We start from the raw sequence: 27,913 nt of genomic DNA on the forward strand, positions 1-27,913 counted from the left end.
CTACATTGGCAGCTCTACTGAGGGTCTTGTTAAAGAAAGGCAGCGACAGATCTCATTGCACTCCACGTGTTGATTATTAAAGAAGTAATATATCCCTTTCTTCCCAAAGTTGGAGCGTGAAACATCTTTGCTATTGAGAGAATGAATCTGGGGATCTGTGAGGTAGATGAGGCCTTTCCCATCACCTGTAATCCAGCCTGTGGAAGAAAGGTTACATTTTGGTATTGAACACCACAGCGTTTGTATTACCGTACTCAGATCTGTCTGCTTTGGCACAGCCCACACATCTGTTAACGTCATTTCAGTGATTCCCAGTTTGGCACACGTCAGCAAAAGCAGATCCCTATGAATATTTAATAAAATGAATGTCCCAAAGATACCTGTGTACTAAAGGTTGAGCCTGAAAGGTTTTATCCTTGGCTCTCAAGCAAAGAGCTCAAGGAGACTTCATGCAGCTTACCTGCTCTTGCTGCGATGCAGTGGAGAGCAAGAGCAAGGCAAAAACATACCCGCAAATACCTCCCTCACTTTACATCATTTAGCAACAGTATATATAGCATATATATACACATCCACCTTTATATAGCACACTTTGCAAAATGAGAAATTAAGTCTTCACAAGAAATGAAGTTCACTGTAACACAAACCTTGCAGATCCACAACAATGTCTGTTCCATTGGAGAACTCATAGGTGAAATGCCCATAGGCCAGACCATACTCTGTGGCTTTGTACTCATTCTTTACTACCTTTGTGTTGTTGGACAGCTTCACAAACTCCCCAAGGATATAGGGCTCGACACTCACACATCCTTTTATAGTTCTGTCTTCCAGTATCTGAAAAGAGAGGGATAATGACCATCATGTGAGCAGAGAGGAGGAAACAAGGATGCTAAAGCCCCTCCAACTGAAGTCTTGTCTTCAAGAGAACAGAGGTGATGAGGGGATGCTGTAGCTGCTTCTTCTTTAAATCTAGGCCTCAAAGAAGTTGTGAGAAAGAATAAATATAAATTGACTAATTTGAGATTAGAAAATAGCAGAAAGTTTCCAGACATCAAGAGAGCAGCTCTGGAACGATTTCTTAGTGGAAGTGATAAAGGCTAAAACACAAAACACAACATCCTATGGCTGCTTTTAAGGTAGGACTTAATGAGTATAAAAAGGGATTGTGCAGTGTTGTTGCCTGTGATATCAGGGCACTGGACGTGATGAATCACAAAGAGAAACTTTCCAGTCCTGTGTTCCTGAAATTCAGCAAATCAACTTGTCTGCAAGAACCTCACATATTGGGTTCTAGTGAGGTTTAGACATTTTTTGTGGTGCTCAAAATGGGTCACTTTGCTGCTCAGATTTCCTAATTACCCCTGAAAATAGATGTTCATATAGTGTTAGATGATATAAAAGGCTCAGTAACTCTGGAGCTTCATTTACAAGTGAGTTTCTGGCTTGTACACGGCATCTTTTCTGCCAGTGCACCCATGAACTTGTAGCTCTTCAGGTAGGTGTCTTCTGCCCTGAAATGAGCAAATGCAGCTACTGGCTAAAATAGCATGCTATCTAGAGGTTGCCTAACTGCTACTATTTTAAAATCAAAATTGACTGAAGACACTCTTCACATTGATTCCTTTCTATTGCTTAGAAGATAGCTCTTACCAAGAGTACTGCAGATGGGATGTAAAAGATTTGGGTAGGGACTTTTTGCTCATACAGTCTTTTGTTGAATTCCGTCACATAGTATTGGGCAGTCATTTGCCATTCCACATCACTGAAGTGATGAAAAAGCCCCTTTTCTTCCTTATATTCTTTACCAACATACCTAAAGAACAAGAGAAGTGGTTGTTGTAGCCAGATTTGCAGCAGATTGCACTTGGGAAAGCATTATGGTAATGAAACACCACTCCAAAGCAGAGCTTGGCTCTTCAGAAGCAAAGCCAAAGTTGGTAACACATTTAAAATGTCAGTAATTTAAGCTGTGGGTTTTTTCTGTTATAGTTTTTACAGGCATAAAATGCTGTGCTGGTCAATCCAACCCGACAGTCTAAAGTCAACTCTGCTTGACTTTGAAGGGTGGCCTGACTCAGAAGTACTTAAAATACTGTTCTTAATCCATAATAATTCATAAGCTACTTATAAAACCAATCAAAAATCTACAATTAGCAGAGGTCTCCTCATGCAGAGGCTTTTATGAATTAAGTGATTCTAATCTTGCTTTTAGAGCAGACGCACCCACTGCATAAACCTGCTGCTAAAGAAAAGCAACCAGAACACCTTTCTGCCCTTAGGTATTGTGAGATAGATATATATATATAAAAAAATATATATAGAGATAGAAAGCTATATATAGTGTTAATTATCTAATGCAAAGCTAGAAGTCAAATAAAAAAGGAAGCAAGATATAAGCTCCTATAAGATTATCGCAGTACAGGCAAAGCTAAAAGTCAGGCCTTTGTCATGAGCAAATGAACACTAACATGGCTGTTAGAAGATGACAGTAAAGTAGCTTTGTCTTCCCAGAATTTAAAAAGTAGGGAGATACATGGAGTGATGAGAAAGATTGCCAAAAGGACCAGGAGATTTGGGAAAGCCATAAAACGTTCTTGCTACAGAAGATCAGTTAAAATCTAACCAAATGTAAACTAGGTTGAAACAGACTGAAGAAACAATCTTCTCCCCCTGTGGCTATGATTTCTGTAGTTGTCTAACTAAAAACTTGTACTGTCTTCTTAAAATATGTGATAAAAGCTAATGTCTAACAAGGCAGGGGACTCGCCAGGTATAAGACTCATCTTACCAGATAGTTTTCCTGCATGTTTACACCGAAGTAGCATTGATAAACATTTTGTTTCAGAAATTGGCTTTTTCAGTACCTTCCCAGGCTTTCTTCCTGGTGCAGAAAGTGTATCCAAAATGCACTTCTCTGTTTGCCTTCCTTTGCCACCTTCAGGTAGTCCCCAATGAATACAGCCATTTCTTGGCCTGTCCAGAGGCCTGATTTCTTTGAATATTTTAAAAGAAGAGCAGCTACAAAAGGAAAACACCACAAGTAGAATGGACAATTCCACAGGACTGCTATAAGCTTGTGCTGAGGGGTGAAATAACCAGCACCCAGGACATAAGATATCCAGGCTTCTCTGAAAGCAAAGTACAGGGCTATAAAATATATGCTAAGAGGTATCTAGGTGCAGAGTTGGATATTTTACAGTAAGAACAAAAAAAAAATGTGCTCAACAGGTTTGAGACATGCAAGATGGGACAAGCCCTGAGTGGGTTTTACTTAATGAGCTCAATGAGGCAGCCTAGCCTTGCTCCTAGCTTCTGCATTTCTTAGTATATTGAGCAAGGGCCTGCATATTAAGGTATGGCTGTTATTTTTGGTTAATTTAACAATCATTGTCTTCAATACACAGTTTGCAGGAATAAAATGTGGAATTTAAATGGGCGACAAAACCAGAGACTCAAGTGATGGGGTGGAAAGGGCTTGATTAACTGGCACAGTGAGTTCAAGCAGGGTCTTGCATGAAGAGATTGAAGCAGGAGGGACTGTGTGGGGATGGAGAGCCCATTTCCATGAAGCTGTGACTGATGTGCAAATGGGTAAGAAGGAATAGGAGGAAAACGGTTCAAGGGAGTGTTTTGCCATTGCTAAAATTCTTATACAAAACCTTACAAAACCAACAAAAATGTCTTAATAATGCTGACTAAAACATTGTGTTGAAAAGCCCAAGTTGAGACTGTTCTCTATGGGAGTACCTGTTGCTGCAAGCAAATGCCCATCACTGTGCAGAAACTTACTGTATGCTTTACGAAGCTGTTTAGACTTAAAAATTCCAGTAGGCATCAATCTCTGGACAAGCCAATTATGTTCTACCCCTGCCAGAAGCTGCATGTAATCATCATCTGTCAGAAATCGAGCATTATGGATTTCTTCCTTAGTTCTCCCAGGCATGAAGACAAAACCACTTCTTCTTGGGATCAGAAGTGGACTTCTAGGGGAACTCTTGGGCATTTGTGCTGGTTTGTACTGTGAACTCAGGAATGAACTGGATTGCCTTTTGCTGCTCACCATGTCCTGAGACTTTCCTTCATCTTTTTCAGTAGTGGCACAGTAAAAGTGCTCAGTTATGGATATCTTTTTCCTTGAGGGCAAAGCTGTCAGCACACAGGGAGTTGACTGATGCTTTGGAACAAATGCCGTAGGAGAATTGTTCACTGAATCTCCAATACTGATGAAATCAAAGTCAGTATCATCTATTGTTTCTGCTTGGGTGTCAACTTCAGGCACTTTGAGAGGTCCATTTCCGACCAGTGATGATTTCTTCAGCCAGTCACACACAGAGGAGTCACTGGCCCTTTTCGTCTCAATGCTTGTTGGTAGTACAGATGCACCCTCGTTTGTGGGGCGATGTGCCTCAAATGAGGGATCCTCTGTGCTATCTGCAGCTTCTTCTCCTGGGTGGACCCGCACAAAATGTTTCCTGGGCTGGGACATGGGGGTGCTGCTGTCCTTGGTCTTGCAGCCCAGCTCCACCCACGTGAAAGACCTCCTGCCGCTTGGTAGGAGCAGAGTTAGGGGCGGAAAGGGAAGGAACCACGTTGTTCACCTCCCCACCTTTCTCTTCTGAAGAATTCTTTCCATGGTGTCTTCCCTCCCGCAGCTCTTCTCTGCAAAGAGACACCTTCTCTACCAGCCTCCCAGCTAGAGTTGTATCTACCTCCAGGGAAGGCTGAGGAGATCCTCCATGGCTATGTAGATCCTCTGGAGGGGAAGAATGCCAGGCTCTGGGAGGCATCAAGTTCAAGCAGGCAGCTTGACTATGCTCATCCGATTCTGTTCTGCAGCACTGCTCCTCTGCTGAGCCCTTTTCCTGCTGCTGCCCTTCCTTGGGAGACTCTTTGCTGCTGTTGCAGTTTAGTTCCTCCCAGCCAGAAGAGCAACTTGATTTTGACAGCTTGCACCAAGAGCTCTCTGAAGTAGTGGTCTGACTCCTGTTTTGCTGTCTCCTGAAAACACTGTTTTCATCATTTATTTCTATTTCTAATGGCTTAGTTTCTTCATCAAAGGAAATGTTCATCACATCAGAACCAATGTGTTCATTTTTCTGGCCACAGAGTCTTTCTGAGCTACTTCCTACTGCTGGTGAATTCAGCATTTCTGCAGAGCCTTTCCTCCGGTACACTGTTTCTTCAGTAGTACACATGGTGTCAATGGTTTCAGTCTCTGTTCTTAAGGCTGTGATACAAGCTCCTGCTTGGGTTTCTCCTGGGGTGGTTTTATGAATCCTGCAGGTATTCTTAAACACTTGACACACTGACAGATGATGTTGAGAATGCGTGGTGAGGATTTTCTTGAAATTGGCTTCCCCTTGCAGGATAGGTTTTTCCACTGTGCCTTTGTAACTGTCTGGAATGTAAGACCTAGCATCAGAATTAGGGAAGCTTTCCACTTGCAGGTGCTGCTTCACAGATGTGATCATAGACATGATCTCTTTGGCAAGAATCCCTTTTTCTTCCTCTTCTGTAAATGAAGTGCTGTATGAATGCAGTTTTCCTATGGCTTCTCTGCACAGTTGACTCACTTCATGGAGTTTCTCACTCTCCCCATAGAGCCATCGATGCACAGTTGTGAGGCAGAAAGCAGCTTTAATAAAACTATGGAGCTCCTGCTTGCTGGTGACAAGGCTCTTGTCATTCTTGGTGAGGAGGCCAATCTCGAAAGATTCTTTGGCTTCAGACAAGTAGAACTTTCTCTTTTCTGGGGGACAGTCCTTGGAGTGACTATAGGACAGCAAACACACTCCACGGATGTTCTGGGAGAGAATGAAAGAGGAATGAAGGAATTAAAAACCTGGACCTCTGCCACATATAAATAAAGGGAGGAAAAAATACTTGTATATGATTTGAAGCAAACATCAGCTCTGCCTGTCTGCTGCTGCGTTTCCTGGAGGAAATAATCTTGCTCTTTTTCCTCTGTAATACAGCTGTAGTTATAGGAGAATCAGCATTTCCAGACAGGCTTGAAAGCCCGTCCTGGCCTTGCGGCCAGATACTGCTTTCCACCCATCTGCTTAGCTTCTGATTGGAGTTCGGAGCAAATGAATCATACCCACAACACAGCATCATACCCACAATAAGGACAGAATACCCTGTATGATGTGATGTTTGAAAGCTGAATTTGAGCCAAACTGAACAGCCTGGACTCTTTTTTGTTACAAAGAACACTTTCAAGAATGAAGACTAATACTTACCATGGCGGAGAGGACAAACAGTGGGGTGTACTGGCTGTAGGCTGCTGCTAGTTTGCAGGCCTCGGCAGCTGATAGTAAGCGATGACTGAACTTCTGGAGAAGGCTCTGGTGAAATGGAAAATAAAAAAACAACCCAAGAGGGAAAACCTCATCTTAAAGGCTTTCCTTTCAAAGAAAAGAAAACATGAATACCAAACCAAGTCTTACCAGGTCCATGTTGGCTTTGGTTTTAAAACGTACATAATCCTTCTCATTCATAGAAGCAAAGATGTCTGCAATAATACCCAAGGAAGTAGCAACTCCCTGAAAAAGAAATGGAAAGTTATAGTGTTTCTCCCCATGTATTTTGAATTTTACTGCTCACAACAAAGTAGGTTCTGGGTAGAACATCCCAGGAAAAAAAAAACCAAACCAAAAACAAACTTAACAAACAAGATCAAAAGAGAAGCACTGCTAAGAAATTCAGAGATGACACTTGATAGAGTTTTCTTAATTTCAGCTTGCAGAAAGTGTAGCCTGGTGGATATTGGAAACTCTTGGAAACATTTTTAATGAGCTTGGTGAACTTTTGATTTGGTCTTTGTTCTCCATCTGGTCACAGTCAGCAGATCTTTCAGATCCATGAGTGGCAGGTATCCCTATTACCACTAGCTCTAGGTTTCACCTTAAATAGCATTGTGTTTTCCTTAGCATTGCATTTGCCTAAGGTGCTTAATCCTGTGATGTCACCAAAAGCTGCATTAAGCCCTTGGTCAATCACGTCTGAAAAAAAAAAAAAAGACTGTTTTACCACTGTTTTTCAGAAAAGACCACAGAAATCAAAAATTATGTTTAAGAACTTGCCAGTTGACCTTAGTCTTTCTAAAAAATCCGGGGTGAAGATGTCTACAGAGATGGTAGAAGTAATAAATGCTCATCACACATAGCCTAAGAAACAAAGCATCTTTTTTAACACACTTCCCTAGCTTATTGTACTGTTTAAGAAAACCCAAATAAACAGAGTTGGAGGAAAGGCAAAGTTCTTGGTGTTGATATAATCAGGGGGTTTTTGTTGGTAATTTGTAATGGGTTCTACAGGACCCATTAAAAAATAAGGTATGAACATGTAACATATAGATTTATGAACTTGCTGATTCTCTCTCTCTCTCTCTGGAAGATTTGATCTGTACATGGTAGCTAAGGGTCTGCCTAGCTAAAAAGCTAAGCTTTAAGGTATGGCAGAGTAGAAGTGATGAGGTCTGGTTTTGTGGAATATCTTATGCTGGGGTACAATTACAAAACTTCTTTAAGCATCACCCTAAGACTTGTTAGGCTTAGGTTCACATTCCTGCTTAGCTACAGACACAAGGTGTGACTGTTGGTTCATCTACAGTGGGAAGATTAGCATGGCCAAGCCTCAAAAAGGTGCTCAAGACAGGTATGGTAACTGTTGCAAGGTGTTTAGATACTGCAGTGTTGGGAAACAGCCATCACTCACAAGAGATAGTGTAGTGCAGCTCAACAAGCAGACATGCTTGGTTACCAGGAAAAAAAAATATTAACCTTAGTCCTAATAAATAAATAAATGAATAAAATCTATGGCTGCATTTTGGGTTTAGTCTGTCTCCTTGCCAGAGGCACCTGTGACACCCTCAGTGATGGTTCACTTCAGATGATTCTGCTTAACAAAAACTATTACTTTTACTCCCCTGCAGGAAAAAAGGTGTCTGTGAATCTGTGTATGCATGCGGAAGCAATGTGTAATACAAGACTTCTGCCAGAGTATTTGTCCTGCATATTAACCTCGTCTGAGGTGCCTAATTGAAACATTATTGCTAAAGGACTTTTCTGAAGTGAACAAAAGCTAATCTGGAATGATTATTAGACTGGCAAGGATATCCAGAGTGAAAAGGAAATACTACCTTTTTATCTGGTTGAGGAAGTTTGAAATATCCTGCAACTGAAGCCCAAATCAACTCTGCTGCCTCGTACCACATCCCTGAAATCAATCAGAAAAATAGTCACTAAGGAGATTACCACTACAGATGCCTTTCAATATTTATTTTTTACATCTCCTGGAGCCAGGAGCCCTCAAAGCAGTGCAAAAGCATAACACAACATTTTTTGCTTTGGTGACACTGAACATTTATGAGTGGCCTTTAGCTTTTGGCTGTACATAAACACACATTTTATGCTGATAAAAGACTTCAGCTCAACAGTCATGGCAGATGAGAGGTCAACTACCAAGCCAGATAAGCTGAAAACTAGGCATTTTCTTGTCTTGAGAGAAGAAATTGCTGTGATGTACCTGTGATAAACTATTGCATGCCTTTGGGAAGGAAGAGTGACTTTGGGACTGCAAATTAAAACAAAAAAAAAAAGAAAAGAGGAAAACCTTATGCAGATGTTTATAGAAAAAAGCCTTACCAAGCTTTTGCAAAATCTGGCCTCTGATTTGTAAGCAGACTGACTGCACATGAATCCTATCACTTTCCTTAGCATATCGCCAGGTACCTGCAGAAAGAGTGGGAAAACTCAGCAGAGAATTAAAAATGTTGCTGTAATTTAAAGCCTCTGAGGCTAACCTAAATCCCAGTAAATCGCCAGGATTTTGCCCAATGAATTGAGCTGGTTTGAGCCAGGACTTACATTCAGATAGATCAAAAAGCGTCAGTACATTCAGGAATATAAGTTGAGAGCTCTATGGGTATGTAGCTTGAGTGACAGCTATATAGAGAATAAAAACAACCTAAAAAGGGAAAGGTACCTCTCTTCTGTAAAGTAACAAAAAGTCCTTCTATGTAAAACAAGCAGAGTTCCACTAAAAAACAGTCAAAAGGATTAATATGGGATATCTTTGTGGTCACCAATATACATAGCTCAGCAAAACACTTCTAATCATTGGCAAAACATGGGGTTTTTTTCAGATATCAGTACCTCATTAATATTAAAGCAAATGTTTTCATGTTAACAAAGTGTGGTTAGTTACACAAAGTCTTTTGTTATCAAATCTATACTGGATTTTGGAATAGAATATGAACTAAAATCACTAAGTTTTCCTAAGTATTGTGAACACTGCACTGCAACTCTCAGGACAAAGTTGTGCTGAGTCTCAACAACACATCTTCAGAGTTAAACAAGAAGTATTACAATTGAATATTATGGAAATAGTCTTAAAAAAACCCACAGTCCTAAGAAATACTGCAAAAGTATTTTGTATAGCCAGTTCTATTGCAATAATGATAGCTGGCATTTTGCTTAAAACACTCTTGCATGAAGGCCCTTCTTGTATGAGAATCTCAGTTCCACATGAAAAACAAAACAACAAAGCCCAGAACAGGCTTCTTAAATTTTCCAAGTTTAATGGCTGTAGAGGAACCTGAATTTATTGACTAAATAAGCCCTGCTGGAAAAAAAAATGGAGAACAGATATCAAACCCTAAAATATATTGTCTCAAAACCAGAACTAAATCATAATTACGGATATGTTTCTATATCTGTCAGAATAAATTCTTCCCTTTAGACATACTACACATCCCTCCAGATCTGAGACAAAACACACGACCAGCAGTGCAGTAATTTGATATAAAGGGGGGGAAAGAGAGTCATTTCTACAAGCATTATCATGCATGGTCCCATTTTTACAGTTTTGCATGTCTACTCAGCAATAGAAGTGCTGTAAGAACCAGAACTCACTCTCTTTGTTCTTAACCCCCAAAGATAGTAAATAATTGCACCACAGTTTGCTACAGGTCTAGAATGAAGTATTTGTTTAGTTCACAGGATCAGTGTGAATTTGGAGGATATGAATTACTCCAACAATCTGGATTTTTTTGAGCTGAGGGAGTTGTCTTAGTTTTCTAGATCAGTCAATTCCTTGAAATTGGTTCACATTTTAAATTTCTCTGGGCAGAGAAGTTAGTAGGAAAGCGGTCAATCCAGAATATTTTTCCACCTAAGTGAAGATATTCAAGGATGAATTACGGAAATTTCAAAACAAAGTTGCAGTTTCCACATTTTAGCAAAGAAGGGTGAAGAACAGGGGGATGAGATGTAAAGAGTTGTTACTGAGGCCAGACTGGCTGTATTTGAAGCTCATGTGACTGTTGAAATTAGTATCAAAACCTCATCAAAACAGCAACTATAAAATCGGAAAAGAATTGCATACGTACCTGTTGCTCCATTGTCATTAATAAGGCTGCTTAGGATATATTCAGCTTTTAAAAGTTTGCCTGATAGAAGATAGAAAGAGAAGATAGAAAATTAATATTAAAATGGATCGTGTGGCATGAAGTGAACAAAAATATTCATCAGTGAAAGCCTCTGCAAATTGTACTCTTCTTCAGTACGATTTCCACACTCAGACTTAATTTTTTTGATTAATTATGCACTGCACGTGCTACCCGATGCTCAGGAATAGCTGACATGGCCAATTTCACATACACACATAAAGCAGAAAAGACGGTTGAGGCAACTGCTTCTAGCCAGACACTTGCTTCAGAAAAGCTCATGGAGAAGCTGTGTGATAATTAACCTGATAGATTCCAATATCATCTGCAAATAGATTTCTTGCCGTTCACAATCTTAAATGTACATGCACTACATTCTAAATATGTGATTGCACAGCCTAGAGAAAACAAGGCTCAGAGGAGAACTCACAGCAGTTTTCCAATACCTAAAGAGGCCAACAAGAAATCTGGAGAGGGGCTTTTGACAAGGGCATGTAGGGACAGGACAAAGGGAAAGGGCTTTAAACTAACAGAGTTTAAGAAAAATTAGGAAAAAATTCTTCCCTGTGAGGGTGGTGAGCCCCTGGCACAGGTTGCCCAGAGAAGCTGTGGCTGCCCCATCTCTGGCAGTGTTCAAGGCCGAGTGGGACAGTACTTGGAGCAACCTAGTCTAGTGGAAGGTGTCCCCAGAGACACCCAATTTCCAGGAGGTGGAACTGGATGAGCTTTAAGATTCCTTCCAACCCAAACCATTCTATAATTCTATGATATATGGAGTTTGCCAGGACAGGAAGCTCTTCAGATGCACTTCAAAGCCAGCTGACATGACATCCCATCACACAAAGCACACAGGCTATGTTGCCTCCCTGTCACTCTCTACCTAGCTTTGAAGAACCATCTTAAGCACCGAATATATAGCCTTAACATGCCTTAAGGTCTAATTTGATCAGCTTGAATCATGTAGAACCTTGGGTTTTGCTGGGTCTGGCTGAAGTCAATAACACTACTCCAGCCAGTGAAGCAGTGAAAATGTTGGCTGATCCAGCCCATCAACTGGTGTGTGCCAGTATCCAGACCCCATGGCAACACGAGCATAAGAAGTCCACAGGCACAAATAAAAATGGCTACGCAGAGAACTTACAGTTCTGTTTTCTGCAAATAAAATACTCCTCCACTGAGTTTTTCAGAGCAGGATTGCCTGGCTTTGTTTTTTCTTTCCAGTGGGACTGTGGAAAGATGTATTAAAAACCCTTCAGGTGTTGCCAACATTATAGGAATTATGGAATTTAATTTTTTCTTAAATCAGTTTATCCTTGCGGGGTTGTAAGCTGCATTGTTTGCATAGTCAAGTGGTCCCACTGAAGGAAAAAAAAGCAGCTGGGACAGTGCAGAGAGAATGCCAGGATTCTAATTTACTTTTTAAAGGCCCTTGGTCAGAAGTAGAGCAATTCAGATATCCCTGTTTGAAATCAGCAGGGAAGATTTGTTAAGGAACAAAAGCTCCAATTAGTATTTTCCACACCCTTTCACAATTTTCTCTGCTGCTTTTGGCTCTGAAACCCTTTATACTAGCCCTTTTGTGCTAGTGAGAGGAGCTGGGAGAGCTCAAGGGGGTTGGGAGTGGGCTGTGCGTTTGAAAAGATGGCACTGGGGCTGTAAGTATGTCACCCCCAGCACAGGACAAAGTGTCTTCAAAATCAAATAGTTCCTAATTGGGCTTGAGCTGAAAGAAGGGAGCGGTACCTGTGTTGACAGAGAGGCGAGCCTGGCGAATGAGCACCTGAGGACTGATTGGTGCGGTGGGCTGCAGCCTGTGAAGACCCTTGGCAATTTGAAGAAGTTGGCTGGAGGCATCAATCCAGTACAGAAACCGGTCAATCAGGAACACAATAGCAGTGGCTGTCACGCAGTCCTTGACCATGATGGAGGCCTTCAAATAAACCTGAAAAGAACACCAGTGCCAGGGGGCAGCCTTGAAGAACCTTACCTTGCAGAGGCTCAGTGAACTGTCTACAGAAAAAAGAAACAGAATCCCAGACTGGTTTGGGTTGGAAGGGACCTCAAAGCTCATCCAGTTCCAAGCCCCTGACACAGGCAGAGGCACCTTCCACTACAGCAGGTTGCTCCAAGCCCCATCCAACCTGGCCTTAAACACTGCCAGGGATGGGGCAACCACAGCTTCTCTGGGCAACCTGTGCCAGGGCCTCACCACCCTCACAGGGAAGAACTTCTTCCTTTATCTAGCCTGAACTTCCCTTGTTTAATATTTCCATTTTTAAGACAGGAAGGTTGCAGCTGTTTATTTTATTTGAGCTGTGGTATCATTCCTGATTATTTTTCTCTTTCTAATTGTTGTTTAGTGTTTGGAATCACATCATTTGGTACTCTGTTAATGAATTTAAATTATGCCCAATAGATCACTAGAAGTAATAGCAATTAGTTTAAAAGAGGGACATGAGTCTGGAAAGACTGGAAAATAGTCCCTATGGCCATTATCCTAGATGAAGTTCAAGTCATGCACTCCTTTGTACACCACAAACAAGCAAACAGGCCAGGAGCCTGATGTTTTTCCCTTGCAGGTCATCTTTAATGACTATCGAGTCTGTATGAACTGGCTTGGATTCATATAGCTGTTGATCAATCACACTGATATGAGGAATCAGTCACAGCTCCTGAGACAGCATGTTATTAAGAGGACAGGAGGCCAGCAAAGACAGCAATGAGGAGGCACAGAGCCTCATCATGGTTGCAGAAATCTACATGAACCTGGGGACATCAATCAAAAAATGAGCCTTTCTCATGGTGGGCGGGAGTTGGTTCTCCTGCCCCATGAAGAAAGGAGGTGCTCCACATGCTGACATCCAGGCAATGCCCTTTTTGCCCTGAGAAGCCATGGCTGCCCCATCCCTGGCAGTGTTCAAGGCCAGGTTTGACGGCACTTGGAGCAACTCGGTCTAGTGGGAGTTGTCCTTGCTATGGCATGGAGTTGGAACTGGATGAGCTTTAAGGTCCTTTCCAACCCAAACCATTTTATGATACTATCATTCTATGATTACAGGTTTGTCACAGGATGGGCAGAATGGCATCCAGTCATTTTTTCACTGGAACATCTGCCCAAAATACAGCCATCGGTTGTAAAGAAAGACCCATCTTTTCAGCTGTAGAGCCTCGCAGGTGCCCTGACCAGTTTGGTCTTCATGGCCACCAACTATTCAGCAGCCTCACACTGCCTATGGAGAGCCTGGCCTGGCTCAAACGTCTCAGAGCTGGCAGTGGCTGCTTACTGCTTTGCAGTATGGTTAACCACCAGAGAAAACCACAAACAGAAAACACCTTCAACCATACAAAGCCTCCTCAGAAGAAGGATGTGTTTCTCATATCATTCATCTCAGTGAGCTACTCAACACAAGACAGAGTAAAGGCAACACAGGGGAGGGAGAATCAGGCCCACAGTACCATTAGAAGGTGACAGAATGCAAGAAAACTTTGTTCAAATCCCCACTGAAACATAAAGATTGGCAGCTATATCCCATTTTTGTTTCAGCATCAGCCTCCTTCTCTTGCCTTCCTAGAGTAAACACATGGCAGAGCCAGCAACATCCAAGAACTGCTTTAGGCACCGCTCAGGCTTCTTGGACTCCTTCCCAGCCTCATTTCTGTCCTCTTTGCTTTTAGCTCAAAGCCCCACAATCTGGCAGCAAGACTCATTCTTGATTTTGAGCAGCACAACTACCATCTGAGGTGTGCAGGAGAAATCCCACCTCAAACTATCTGAATAGCCTGCAGTACATGGCAGGAAAGCACAGATCTGTTGCAAGCATTAGCTTGTTTGCACTTCTGTGAGGTGGATTTGTACAAATTTCCTTCCCCTGCCTCCCACTGAGCCTGAGTTGGATTTTCGAAGAGCATGGCACTTGAAAAAGATTCCTGGAGGCTGGCACACACAACTCTACTTGTGCCGGCCAACAATGGAGGAATCCCCCTCTCCAAGCACCTGTAAACTGACACTGCAAACCAGCCATTTGAAATGCTCATCAACAGGCCATATATTTAAGCACAGATCATCGCCTAATCTATTTTTTTTCCTCCCCTTCTTCCTTTAATAGATTGAAACACAAAAGCCTGAGAGAGGGTGACCTACCAAACAAAAGAGCCTTTGAGTTCCTAGGAAAAGTAGACTTGGAGGAAGATGGAAGGAATCCAAGTGGCCCTATTATTTCCACTTGCACTAATTAGACATTTTTCGGTCAGCTATTGAGCACTGCTGAGAGGCCAAACTCACTGAATTCATTTCTAAAGTGTTTACAGAAGTTTGCATCTGTTTGTGTCTCTTCAGGAGGAAAATAAGCACTTCAATAGCATTGTGGAAAATCTAAACGAAGCATCCTATTCTGAAGGGCTTGGCAGTCTTGCAGCTGCATAATTTAACTCTCTGCACAATGCTGAAACCTCTTGTGTCCCTCTCCAAACCCAAATGGACACAAAATGTAGAAAAGTCAAACTAGGGAGAGAAATTTGGCTATTTTTTTTTTACAAGGCAGGGCTGCATCCTGTGTGGCACACAGAAATACGGTTTGGTGTTGAGTTTTGCAGTGACATTCCCCCTATCCCGAGCAGCACACCAAGAAATTAATATCCACTCCTTTCATTTCCTGTCAACTCCTGTGGCTGGAAAATTCCTTAGCATCTACCACCCATGCACCCATAGGTAAAGACTCTCAAATCGAACAGGGGGAGCGGCTCCCCATCACCCAGCCCTGGGTGGGAAAACCAAGGGGACTTCCAAGATGTCACAGCATACCCCAAGACAGTCAGACACTCACCACATCTGGGCACTTTGTTCTGCGTGGCAGGCTAGTTCCCTAAATAGATTTACTCACTTTCTTTATCACTTTAAAGCCAAAGGGTGGTGGCGTATCTACAGAGAGAGAAAGAGCAAGGTCCGTGTGCACTTTGTTTTCACATCTGTGTCCATGATGTGAAATGCATATGTCTAATTGAGTTTATGACACAAAGGGAACCTCACGGCTGGGAAGTGGAATCAGGTGGTGAGAGAATTAAATTTGCACCAGATTTCTATACATGGACCATTGGGGAAAATGCAAAACAGCCTTAAGTGAAGGGGGTTTTATTTCTTTCCTTAATGGCGATGAGTGGGAGGGTGTGCTGTTTGCATGGTTTCCTGCATTAGTGGGTTAGCTCCTCCTCACGCCAGGATTGAAGTTTGGGTCCCAGCTTTGGGTTCAAAGCCACGATGCCTCCTTTTCATTGACAATAGGGGCTGCTCCCAAGAGAGGGGAGAAGCTCAGAACCAGGGCCATCTGGCATTAGGACTGGCAGGAAGCGTCAAAGGGAAATTATTGGTGCATAGTAAATGAGGATGAGGAGGAGGGGAAGAAAATAGGGGGAAATCTTTATGTGGCAGCTGATGTAAGAGGAATTACAAGCCCAAATAAATGAAATATTGATTTAATCCACTCTCTCTGCCCTCTTTATAAAGCAAAGATCCCGGAGGAACACACCATACACCCCCCTCAGCCTGTGGGCTTTGGAGGGTTCCCTTTGGAAAAACACTTCTATAAGGGTGAGGTTAGAAAGCAGGGGCAGGAATCATTTCATTTTCAGAGTGTGCCCACAGTTTTGCAGACACTCTGGATTTCAGTCTTTGCTTATATCCATTTGTCTCAGACTGCTGCAGTCTTTGTTTCATTTGTTAACTGCAGTGGAGGTTTAAAACCTTAAAAAACACAACAAACAAAACCATGAGCAGTCCTCAAAGAATTCCTAATTCTGTGCACAAAACAGAAATGGCAGTGGCATGCACATCCAGGTGTTTTAGTTCTCTCCCAAGAGCAGCTCCTAGTTAGCACTTCACTGAACCCTAACAAATTGCCCCGTTTTCTTTCTCCCTGCATTCGTCCCCTGTCAGATTAAACACAGAGCCACAACACCAACGGATTTGGCTGAAGGTTTTCACCCCTTTCTACCCCACGCACTGTTAGCAAAGCCTGTCTTTCCAAGAGACCAAAGCTGCTGTCACCGCACGGAACTGCTCTATCAATCTCTGCCTTTCAGCTGGCAATCAGAGCCCGCTCGACAAATAACAAGGAGTTAAGCCTCCCACCACCTCTGTGATGGGCAGAAGAAAGCATGTCCACGAGGTGCAGACAGATACGCTTGAAACACAAGAGACAGTAAAGTAAAATAGCTGCAGCGTGAGGAACAAGAAGCTCCTGAACACTTTGCTCTCTGCAGAGCATTAACATTTAACATTTTAAAATTTAACATTAACCATTTAACAGCTTGAGCTGCTGAAGCTGTTAATTAGCTCGTTATTCATCCTGAAGGCAATGGAGACTTGGGTGTTTATTCAATGGGAGCAGCATTAGGTCCATTATTAGCAGTTCAAAACACCACAGAATTTTTTTACAACCAACCACATCTTGCCTTGCCAACTGAGAAAGTACCAGAGCAAGAATAATTCCCACTTTTCTCAAGAGCCCCCTGATTTTTTTTGCAGTTTACCTTGCCACTAGTTGCATTTAACTGCTATGGGACATTCCACACACTGCTCTCAGCTTCCTAGTTGAGAGCCATTGCTGTTTGCAGGAAGCAGAGCTCCAGCAGAGCAGTGCCTGGACAGTCCCATCCCACCAGCTCTGTCCCTTGCACGATAAACAGAGCTTCCCACAGCCCATCAGCATGAAGCTGAGATGGCACGATCCCTGATCAAGCTGCTGTTGGCATGTAACTTTCAGTGCTGGATAATGAAGGGAGTGCAAGTACTCATGGGGACAAGTGGGAGAACCATCTGGGTGATGAACTGGAGCGGTCTCTGGAGGGAGAAGAGCAGCAGGCAGTGCAGGGTTCTGCTGCTGTCTTCGCCTAAAATTGCAGCAACAATCATTTTGTGGCCCTGATTTGTCCTGCTCTGCTCTAGCTCCAGACTATTTTAAAACTATTGTGGTAATTCCCTGTGGTACATTAAAATACTATGTTGAAGGGGAAATTTAATACTTAATAATAGCTGAGTGCCAGTGACAGAACCCCCACAGGAAGGTGTTGTCAAGACCATTATGAGCAGCTAAAAATCCAAGAGTCTCTTTCCTAAATCTGTGTCCTCAAACCATCAATCCATAGTTTAATTTGGAAGGAAAAGACAACATAGCAATCTCAGTAATACAACATTCACAGTCTTTTCCAGGGAGGGAATACTCCACGAGTAGCTGCATCTGAGAAGAGGCAAGCCTACCCACGAGCAAAGTGAACTGCCAGGTACCCAGGATCTGACTTCTCACTTTTATTTGGTGCTCCACAGGAATTCTGCAGCGGTTTTCCCACATAGACAGGGGAAGACTGAGTGCTTTGCAGCATTGCATACTGGCACCATCAGGGCAGTCACCCTGCACCTGATTTCTGACACATCTCATTTACAAAGCATCAGGGATTATGCAGTGTAGGGCAGCCTGAGATGCCATGGATTCCTCTCAGGCTGAATTCAACCCACAACCATGGCTCTCCCTTACATCACTTTCTGGTTTCACTGGGATCACCCAAGAAGAGCTCTTATGAGGCAGGTAGCAAAAGGCCAGCCTGAACACCAAGATCCCATGGCTAGGGGATCTTGGCTTTAATTCTACTGTTACCACACCAACAGTTAGAAGGAGGAGAAAACTAAATTCTCAGCCCCCACTTTAGTTCTTTCCAAAAGCTCACAGATCTTAAGGGCCACATACATCCCTAAGGGTACTTAGGGCATGTCCCTCAGAATGGTTTCCCTAATGGCAATTCATCAGTACCTATCGCAGCAGATACTGCTCCAAGGCTGAATGCCTGGATGCAGGAACTATTGATACTTATGATAAAAAAGAAGTAAAATCTCACATCATTATAATGGGTTTGCAAACAAGCTCTGATCTCACAAAAAAAAAAAAAAGAAAAAGTTAAAATATTAATGTAGTATGAATCATCCCACAAGAGAACTACTTGTGTGCATAGAGTTGTCCCTCAATGAAACCCACCACAGGGTTTGTGGGATCAAAGCATGTGTACATGGGCATGTTGCCCTCTATTGGCTGGTCACTGAGTGTTAAAGCTCCTTCTAATCCTTGGGATAGTGAAGATCTGCAGGAAGGGTAACCGCTGGCAGCCTCCCTTTTGAATCTGCAGCCCCAGTCAGAACCCCACAGTGCACGTGGTATTTAGAGACAAAAAGTAATCCCTCCTTATTTCTACTTGTCAGCAAGGCTGCTGTTACAATTCTGATTTTGCTTTGATTTGCTGAAAACAAAAATCCCAGCGCTCTTCAGTTTTTGCTTTGTATACAGATGTTGGTGTCACCCTTCAAGTGCAGATTCCCACCAAAGGGTGTTCAGGTGGAGCTGGAAGCTGCAGGATAGGCTTGGTTTGCTGACAGAGTGAATCTCTTAAAACCTGCTAGGAAAACATGGAAAACAGTATGCTGAGTTTGTTGAAGTGTGTGTGTGGGCTTTGTATTGGTTGGTGAATCTCTGACAGGAAAAAGAAGGGGAAAAAAACCAACACATAACACACCCCTCCAAAACACCTTCTATAAGATGCAAACATTTTGTAAAACCAGAAATGCTAGTTTACCTCAAGGATTACAGTAAATCTGTTGCCTTAAAATCCCTAGGAGGTTCACTCATTTCATATAATGGAGAGGGAGGGGCAAAACCCTCAGGAAAGTGTGCCTACATTGCCAAAATGTGCTCTGAGCCCTGCTCTGGCAGCAGTGAACTCAGGCTGCACTGAGTCAGTGCTCAAGAAAGCCTGGCTTGCCACTACCCTCCTCCTCCAGCTGGTTTTGCCATGTTTTCCTATCGCTCCAGTGTGCAGAAGCAAAGCGCATCCCACAGCAAAAGGGAAGAAGAGCACTGGAAAAATCTGTAGGTGCAGGTGATGTGTCCAATGGGTATCCCACTTTTTAAAGCACAACACTAAGGCAAACCCTTGAAGGCAAAGCCTAATTCACTTACCCACTGTGCTGGTCTCATGGAGCTTTTCAGCCTACTCCCAGAGTGAAACATCCTCATGGTGAAGGTGGGCAGCCAGCTCTGCCTCCGTGGAACACCACCAGTGTGTTATGGTAATGAAATGCCTTTCATTCATGGATCTCAAAGCACTTTTTAAATGTAATGAATTACGGTTTAAGAGCTTATTCGAAGCATGGCAAATTAAAATAAACAGAGGTGGAAATTTCTTAAAGGGTTTTTTCTGAACAATAAATCCACAAAGACTTTTTTTTTTTTCCTCCAGGGAATTAAATTGTCCTTCTGTGGCTCATGCCAAAGAAGAAAAAAGTTGCTCACACTTTTATCTTTCCTCATCACACTGTAATTACTTCTCTTCAGCCTCATTTCCCTCCCCCCCCCCCCAGCTTTTATTCAGAGAACTGAAGCAGCCTTTGCTCTGCCTTGAAATTTTATTAAAATAAAAAAAGGGGAGGGGGAACGAATGGATGAAGGGAAAAGAAAAAAAAACCTTTTCCTGACAAATACTAATAATACAGGTCAAAATGTCAGTCTATCTACAATTAAATGAAAAACAAAAAAGGTTTTCCCTTTCTCCCATGGTACAATGGCACTGGAGTATAAATTACCGATGAAGATGAAATAATACTTCAAAGCACATGGGAAAAGGTAGCACAACATTTACAAAGTATTTTCAACCTCAGGATGAAACACTGGAGACAACAGTCACCCATGGACTTCAGGAGGTGTCAGTGAATAGTCTAAAACTAGCAGGCAGTAGGATTTTAGGTCCCTATAGTCTATGACCCCATGATACACTGTTTAACAAGGGCAGCTGCAGTTATCAACAGATGTTTCAGCAATAAATAATAGAATCATAGAATAGTTAGGGTTGAAAAGGACCTTAAGATCATCTAGTTCCAACCCCCCTGCCATGGGCAAGGAACACTTCACACTAAACCATGTCACCCAAGGCTCTGTCCAACCTGGCCTTGAACACCACCAGGGACAGAGCATTCACAACTTCCCTGGGCAACCCATTCCAGTGCCTCACCACCCTTACAGTAAAAAGCTTCTTCCTTATATCCAATCTAAACTTCCCATGATAATTGGTATCATCATCATAAATAACTGGATCCATCTACCTGGGGAGACGGCATAATGCTGCAAATGCTGCTCCACTATTACCAGCCACGTTAATCTCCCATCTAGCCAGGTCTCTCAGGGAGTTTACTGCAGGTGTTTTCCTGGGAGAGAGCAGAAAAATGCTCCTAAGTTAGAAAGCCACACAGGGATTGTAAAGGAGGTCAACCTCCGCCATAAATTTCTGTCTAAGGCCACACACACCAAAGAGAAAAAGAAAACAAATACCCAAGAAGCAGCCACTCTCCACCCTACCCAAGCAAACCCAGGATCCCTGCAACATGGGATGCTGGCAAGGCAGTGCTGGGGCTGACACTTCCCAATCCTCTGCTTGGATTTTCTGAGCTTCAACTTGCTCAGCACTACTCAAAGTCACTGTCATCCTCAAATTTGCTGGCCTTATATTTGCAAGGGTGCTGTCTCAAGCAGGTGAAATCTCCTGGCCGCCTTGGAGTTAACAGCAGTTTTGCAGCAAGGGTTCTTTGCCCTAAACACCAGATTTTCAGGCTGCACTGCTCCTTTCCACAAGGAATGCGACATGGCTTCAGTCATGCACTACAAGAAGTTAAAAAAAACCCCAAAACCTCACAAACTTCATATTTACTTTACATCTGTCCTGTCAAAGGGATACCAATTAGCCTAGATACTACATTTACCATTGAAAAGGGAGTCTTAAAGGGGATGATAAGAAAGCTGGAGAGCAACTTTTAAGAAGGGCAGGTAGTGGCAGGACAAGGGGGAATGGTTTTAAACTGAAAGAAGGGAGATTGAGATGAGACCTTAGGAAGAAGTTCTTCCCTGTGAGGGTGGTGAGGCCCCGGCACAGGTTGCCCAGAGAAGTTGTGGCTGCCCCATCCCTGGCAGTGTTCAAGACCAGGTTCGACAGGGCTTGGAGCAACCTGCTCTAGTGGAAGGTGTCCCTGCCTATGGCAGGGGGTTAGAACTGGATGAGCTTTAAGGTTCCTTCCAACCCAAACCAGTCTGTGATTCTGTGAAAATCAAAAAAGCAAGAAACAATCCACATTTCTTGCTGCTTTCTAATCTTTAAGCTCAAACTCATCACCTTGCAGGATGGGATCCCCAAGTACCTGCAGCTCCTTACCCAGTCACGTATCCTTTTACTCACAGGACAAGCCACATTAAATTCTTCCCTTTCCTTTCCTACATTTTGGGCAGCTTTGGTTCTCAAAGAAGTCCTGTCAAGTAATTTTCTTGGAAAAAAAAAAAAAAAGAATGTGATGAATTGTGCAAGTCCTACTAAAGGGAGTAAATCCTCATTGCCTCCTAGCAGTCCTGAATTAAACAAGGCACAGCATTCTTTTCAAACTCTAAGGTTTTGTAAAAACTGTATATGAACGCTTGGCATTTTAGTTTTATAATAATGACAGTTCTTCAGGGAAGAGGTAAACAGGACCTTAGTGGAAACAGAAATAGAACTGCCCTGTGAAATCAGAGGAACAGACAAAGCAAGTGCCAAACTAGCATGGGATAAGCATGAAAGTGAGCAGAAATAGAGCATAAAGTCACCACTGCATGTTTCAGTGAATGAGGTTGTTGTTCTGCAAGGTGCTCAATGCATGGACAATCCCTATATGCCCCTGGGTTCGCTTCTACACAAAGCAGAGCCAGTGGCCTCTGCTCTGCTGTGTCTTTGGCATTATTATCTAGGCACTTCTTCTTGCACAGCTTTAGCCAAACACCTGGACACACTCAAAACTTTAATCACTCAAATCCATTTTATCTTCCCTGCAGTGGGAACCAGCAGAGGTACCAGCAAGACCTCAAACCAACAGCCTCATTTGGCGTTGCACAGCCATCCATGCAGCCAACAGACCAGATGCCTAACCCTGGGGCAGAGAACCCACTGATCTCACAACCACAGCTTGGTTGCAGTGGCAGAAAGGACAGGATCTTCCTTCCCTTGGAAGATGCAGTGGTGACAAGGAGATGAGCTGACTCACAAGGAGGAGGACACCCTGATTCACACATGTTGCTTCATAGTGTTCTAGTGTTCGCAAACTATGTAGGTGAGGCCCTCAGTGACAAGGTCTAGTGGTGGTCTTGGCAGTGCTGGGGTAATGGTTGGACTTGATGATCTTAAAGGTCTTTTCCAACCCAGTTGATTCTATGATTAGCAACTTTAATAAAAAATAAAAAAAAAAAAAAAAAAGGAAACTATATGTAGCTTCTGGGTACCTCTCTTGTCTGAGGACAAAACTAAATAGAAGTCACACTTCTATTTTGGCTCTTTGGCCTTTGTGAACAGCCCATCTCAACACAGCCTCATTCACCTCTGCTTGCCAAGCAGTTCCTCACCTGCTGCTGCCACTGTGCATAAAACCAAGCCCTTGAACCCAGAGGTGATATTACTTACGAGGGCTATGTACCCTCAAGAACCTCAGCAGGCCGTTTTACACAACAGATGTGCTCATCTTCATACCAGCAGATCAGGGAGCCTCACACCGATCAGATCTTGCAGGTTTGTTTTGTCTTCTGGGCAGAGGTCTTGTTTGTATTGCCATTTCTCTGGTACAAAGGGCCACTTCATTTCCTTTGCCTCCTCCAGAAGGGTCCTCAGGTCCTCGGGAAGCAAAGCTGAAAAGGTCAAAGAGCAGGTAAAGACACTGCAGCTATCTTAAGACAGAGCACCAATCCTGCGGAAAGCATTCCTCCCCTCCCCTCTTGTACCTTCTCTTTTAGCTCTTGTCACCAGCCTTAGGAGGAGGGAAGGGGAGCTGCCTATTAGTTTCCCTTGGCTGCTCTGCCCTCGAGGTAAATGGGAGCCATCAGCCATTAAAAAGGCTTTTAGGAGGAAGTCAAGCCTCCTTTGGTAGCTGGCTGAGCATGAAGAGCTACTCCCAGAGGGACAGAAAGCAACCTGTTCCCACGTGTGTTCCATCTGTGACACGACTCCTGGCAGAGCAAATGGGGACAACAGCACGGAATACCCTTGCTCAAGGCTTGCTGGTGACAGTGGCAGAGTCAGAACTGGGAGATAAAATTGGACTGTATAAAGCAGTAAATCAAAGATCTAAAGGGATGTAATGAAAAACAAGCAGATGTCCCTGAGAATAATTATTTACCTGCTAATTTTTTGACTATCAGTCAAAGAAAAAGTTGTTGGCCAGAGTTACTCAACCTCCTTTCAAAGCCACAGCTGTAGGCTACCCGACACATTTTCCCTCAGCACAAGAGAACTCCCTGCTAAGACGAAATGGTTTAAGCCATGTGCCTGGGGACCACTCTAATAACAGAGCAGTCTGAATCCTTAGAATCATTGAATCAATGAGGTTGGAAAAGACATTTAAGATCATCAAGTCCAACCGTTCCCCAGCAATGCCAGGGCCGTCACTAACCTATGTCACTGAGGGCCTCATGTGCATTGTTTGTGAATGCTTTCAGGGATGGTGATTCCAAAGCTGAAGCCTTGCTATGAGATTCCCTGTTTGAAGCTAATGCATCTTCTTAGACAAGTAGTTCGTTTGCTAGCTGAGGAGCTGGCCTGAGCTTCTGCCTTTCTTTTGCAGTTTGCCACAGAAGTTAAAAAGAATTTGAGAAAGCGCCCTTGGTCAAAACCAAACCCTACCCAAAGCACAGCTTCCCTCCCAGCTGGAAAGGCCAAGCACAAAGGAATCAAAAGACAGATTTTGGGAGGTTTTGGATAAAGGCAAAGTGCTCCCAGCTCCCATGAATGTCTGTCCTGTGATGTGCTAGAGCTCACAAGGCAAAGTGCAGTTTCACTCATATGCCTTGCTCCCTCCCTTTGCCTCCTGCATAGCCATCAGCTCTGACTGCATCTCCAATCTGACCCAACTAAGGATGTAAATGTTAGTAGGAGCACACACGTAGAGATCTGGACTTGGACTTGTCCCCTTCTTTCAGCTGCAGCCTACATTTAAATTTCCCTTGAAAGAGGGGTGAAGCTGCAGCCTGAGTGTGCGGTGCTGTGCTAACCACTTGGCTGGCCACACTCTGGCTAATAAAAGTGGATTAAGAAGGATTATTGACCAGATGGGGCTAATGGTGATCATCAGCTGCAGATCTAGCCCCTTCTAGCTATTAATCCCCAGGAAAAAACCTGCTCAGAGACCATCATTGCTTTAACGAGGCAATGAAATAAATACATCCCTACATATTTTTTAATCAACTGTTTGTGGAGAACTGTAGAAAATGAACTACATGAAGACTCTATTTCACACTCATATTACAGCGCATTCATTGGTATGTTTTCCCTAAGAAAAAGTGGAAAATTGCATATTTAGGGCCCTTTTTCCAGAAAGTCACCTTTACAAAGATACCACTTTTTCCAACCTACATTTTCTCACTTGTTGCAGCAGCTCTGGACACACTTCACATTACAGATCCCAGCTTCACATGTAATCACATTTCCCTGCCCTTCTGAAGCAGTGCCTGCAGGGGCTCAGCCCTCCACATTCTGTCAAGGTGGCCAAGTAGCAGCTCTAGAGGGGAGAGGTCATGTGCCCACCCTCACGCCTCTCACTGCAAGATCAGCTCAGAAGCAGAGTACCCATCTCATCACAACAATCACAAAATGATGGACAGAGAGGTTTATCCTAAAATCTTTCCCAAAGGAAGATGGGGGTCCTTCAGGTGGTCACAACAAACACGTTTACGCACATAATCCCATAGGACTGACATTCTGGGGAGGGATCAATCTACAGAAAGAGATGCTTATCCTGCAAGCCGCCTTCTCTACTTTCTTCTGTCTTTTCCACATGAACTCACACTTACTTGAATAACAGTAAATCAGGCAAAAATAATAGTGTCAGCAGCTATGAAAATAATCAGTGAGATAACGTGGATGTTGGTGTGCTTTCTAAAAGCATAAAGGTATTAATGCTGTCCTCTTGTTCCTGTTTTCCATGTTAGTCAAATCTTAACCCCCCTCCTACCTGATGCACTAAAGAGCAAAGAATCCAGATAAATTCCTTAATACTGAACTTTAAAGGGGCATCCTCACCAGTCACTACAGCCAAGCTGGTTAGAAAAGGAAACCAGGGTAACATTTTCACCAGGATTTGGCAACCCAGGAGCCTTCAGTCATCTTTGGGGTTTGACACGTGTGTAAGCCCAGCAGCTTCCAGCCTTGCTGTGAGGTCTAGTTGTCACCCCATGGAAACAAGCACGATTAGTGTGTCTATGACAATAAAATGATGGTGTATCACAACAGCATCCAATAGAACCACACCAACCAGTGGGGACTTTGTGTGAACAGCTAAAATCCAACTCCCAAGACAAGAGTTCACTCTTGTAACCGATAGTTGTTCTCATCGCAGGCAATATAAATTCATTCATTAGCAATAAATTTATTAATGAAGGTTGTGCTGGTGCAGAAGTAGACTGGACTGATTTCTAGCCTAAAAAGAAAGAGAAAAGATATCCAGACCCACCTAAAATCCCTTCCTCCCCCTCAGCCAAAGCAAGGTAAGGATGTGCTCCTCCTCTTCCTTCTGCCTCCCATTTTTATGTATTTGGCTTTCAGTTCCTCCTGCCAGAGAAGGAGAAAGCCAAAGTAAACAAAGGGGGAGTGGGGGGCCAAGAAACCCCTCACTTCTGTGCTGAGAGGGTCCCTCTGAAGCCTTCCCCAGGCAGACAGCCAGTTATTGATGTCGATGTCATCACCCCACTGCTGGGTATTTTTCTTTCAGCTGATGGGAACATGGTCCTTGGAAAAGCCCAAGCAACACTTCAGGCCCTGATCACCCATTTCCTGAAGCAGTTTACCTGAAGGACCATGTCTAATTGAGTGATTATAAGGGTGCTGATTTACCTTATCTGGAACTAAACTGATTATTTCTTATACTTTGTGGTATTTAATAGGAGAAAAGGAGGGAGAAGGATGAGGGGAAAAAAGTGCTAGGTGATTAGGAGCTCAAGAGCCTATTCTAAGGAGCCACAATAAAACTTAAAGAATTCATGATGAGGAAACAAAGTACCCTTTGTTGAAAACAAAAAAGAGAAGAGAAAAATCTTCCAGTATCCATAACAGAAACCCACATGCCACCCTGCCACCCTCCATTGAAAACAGACTTAGGTGCTTCAGAAAAAGGCAGCTGACCTCCCAGCAAGAACAAGGCCAGACAGAAAAACATATTCCCAACGGCTCTGTGCTCCAAGACACACAAAGGATTTTAAAGATCAAATTAATGTTATGGCCGAGTCACTCATGCACAGCAAAACTAAACATTATTAATACTGAACTGGAAAACGGACAGTGCTGCAGATGTGTCATGCAAAGGAAAACCTAAACATCAATTTTTTTTTTGGTGGGTTTTTTTGCTAATGCCTTTGTGCCCCCCTCCTCCTGCCCCGTGTGGCAGAAACCTCCCTACCCTATACTGATAGGTGTAATTCAAACAAGTTCAGCAATTCAAATGTGGCTTTTATATGAAGAGTAAAGAAGCTGTGGCAATGAAGTTACGTAGCCCTCTCAAAGTCTGAACCTAGAGAATACAGAACTGAGTGTATTACATCCTTTCATGGTCAGGATTTCCACTGGATTAAGAAATAATAAATTTCTTTTTATAAACCACTCTCAAAGCACCCTGACAATATAAAAACAAATGCTGGTCTCCAGCAGATATTGCCAGCATTAAAACAAATGAACAACCCTTCCATTACAGCACTTGCTTCCTTTTCTGGTTATTTTACCCAGCCATTAGCCAGCTTGGATTTTCCTTTCAAGAAGAGTATTGCAAGCTTCTTTTTTCCTTGGACACCACTTATAGAGGTCACACAGATTTTACAAGATAAAGATTCAAGCAATAAGCTCTTAATATATTAGGAGAAGCTGACAAACAGAAAAGGCCATATGAAAGGAGAGGAAATATGTGCCCTTTTTCAGAAGTTGCATCCTTTTTTTTTTTTTCCTTTCTTTTCCTGTTTTTTTTTTTGTTTTTTTTTTTAATAACTGAAATTTATGTGCATCCACAAACTTTTGGGCATTGTTCTAACCAAAATAAACTGTTCCTTACAGCCTCATGTTTACTGAAGCCTAAAATTAGAACTGACAGCAATTCACTGCAACAAAGTGGACTTCTTTCCCTGCCTGCCTGTAGCCCACGTCCCATTCATAGCCTCGAAGTCCAGGCATCTCTTGACACTCATCTGCCAGGAGAAGAAATCTAGGGCAGGGCTGAGGATGGGTGGCTGCTGCCGTGATGCTGCTGCCTCTCCTGGGGACCTCACCTTGGCACCGCTGGTATTCTTTCTCATCTTCCTCACCCGTGTCAGCCTGTGCTGACAACAGCATGTCCAGAGCTTGCTTGCACTCCCGCAGCAACACGGCCACAGTGTTTTGATTAGTCAT

The 27,913-nt window shown here is 43.1% G+C and overlaps 1 protein-coding gene across 1 annotated transcript; it reads right to left on the reverse strand.

The window, feature by feature from the left end:
• On the reverse strand, positions 1-27,913 carry ALPK1 (alpha kinase 1; the record flags this gene model as incomplete). The annotated part of the gene is given in 14 exon segments (XM_080632084.1): positions 1-197; positions 648-834; positions 1,651-1,813; positions 2,865-3,018; positions 3,790-4,538; positions 4,540-5,804; positions 6,243-6,347; positions 6,450-6,545; positions 8,144-8,220; positions 8,649-8,735; positions 10,394-10,453; positions 12,194-12,392; positions 23,024-23,178; positions 27,793-27,913. Coding segments are annotated over 14 exon segments (3,615 nt in total).

This window comes from Psittacula echo (assembly GCF_963264785.1).
Source record: "Psittacula echo genome assembly, chromosome: 1".
Classification (NCBI taxonomy): Eukaryota; Metazoa; Chordata; class Aves; order Psittaciformes; family Psittacidae; genus Psittacula; species Psittacula echo.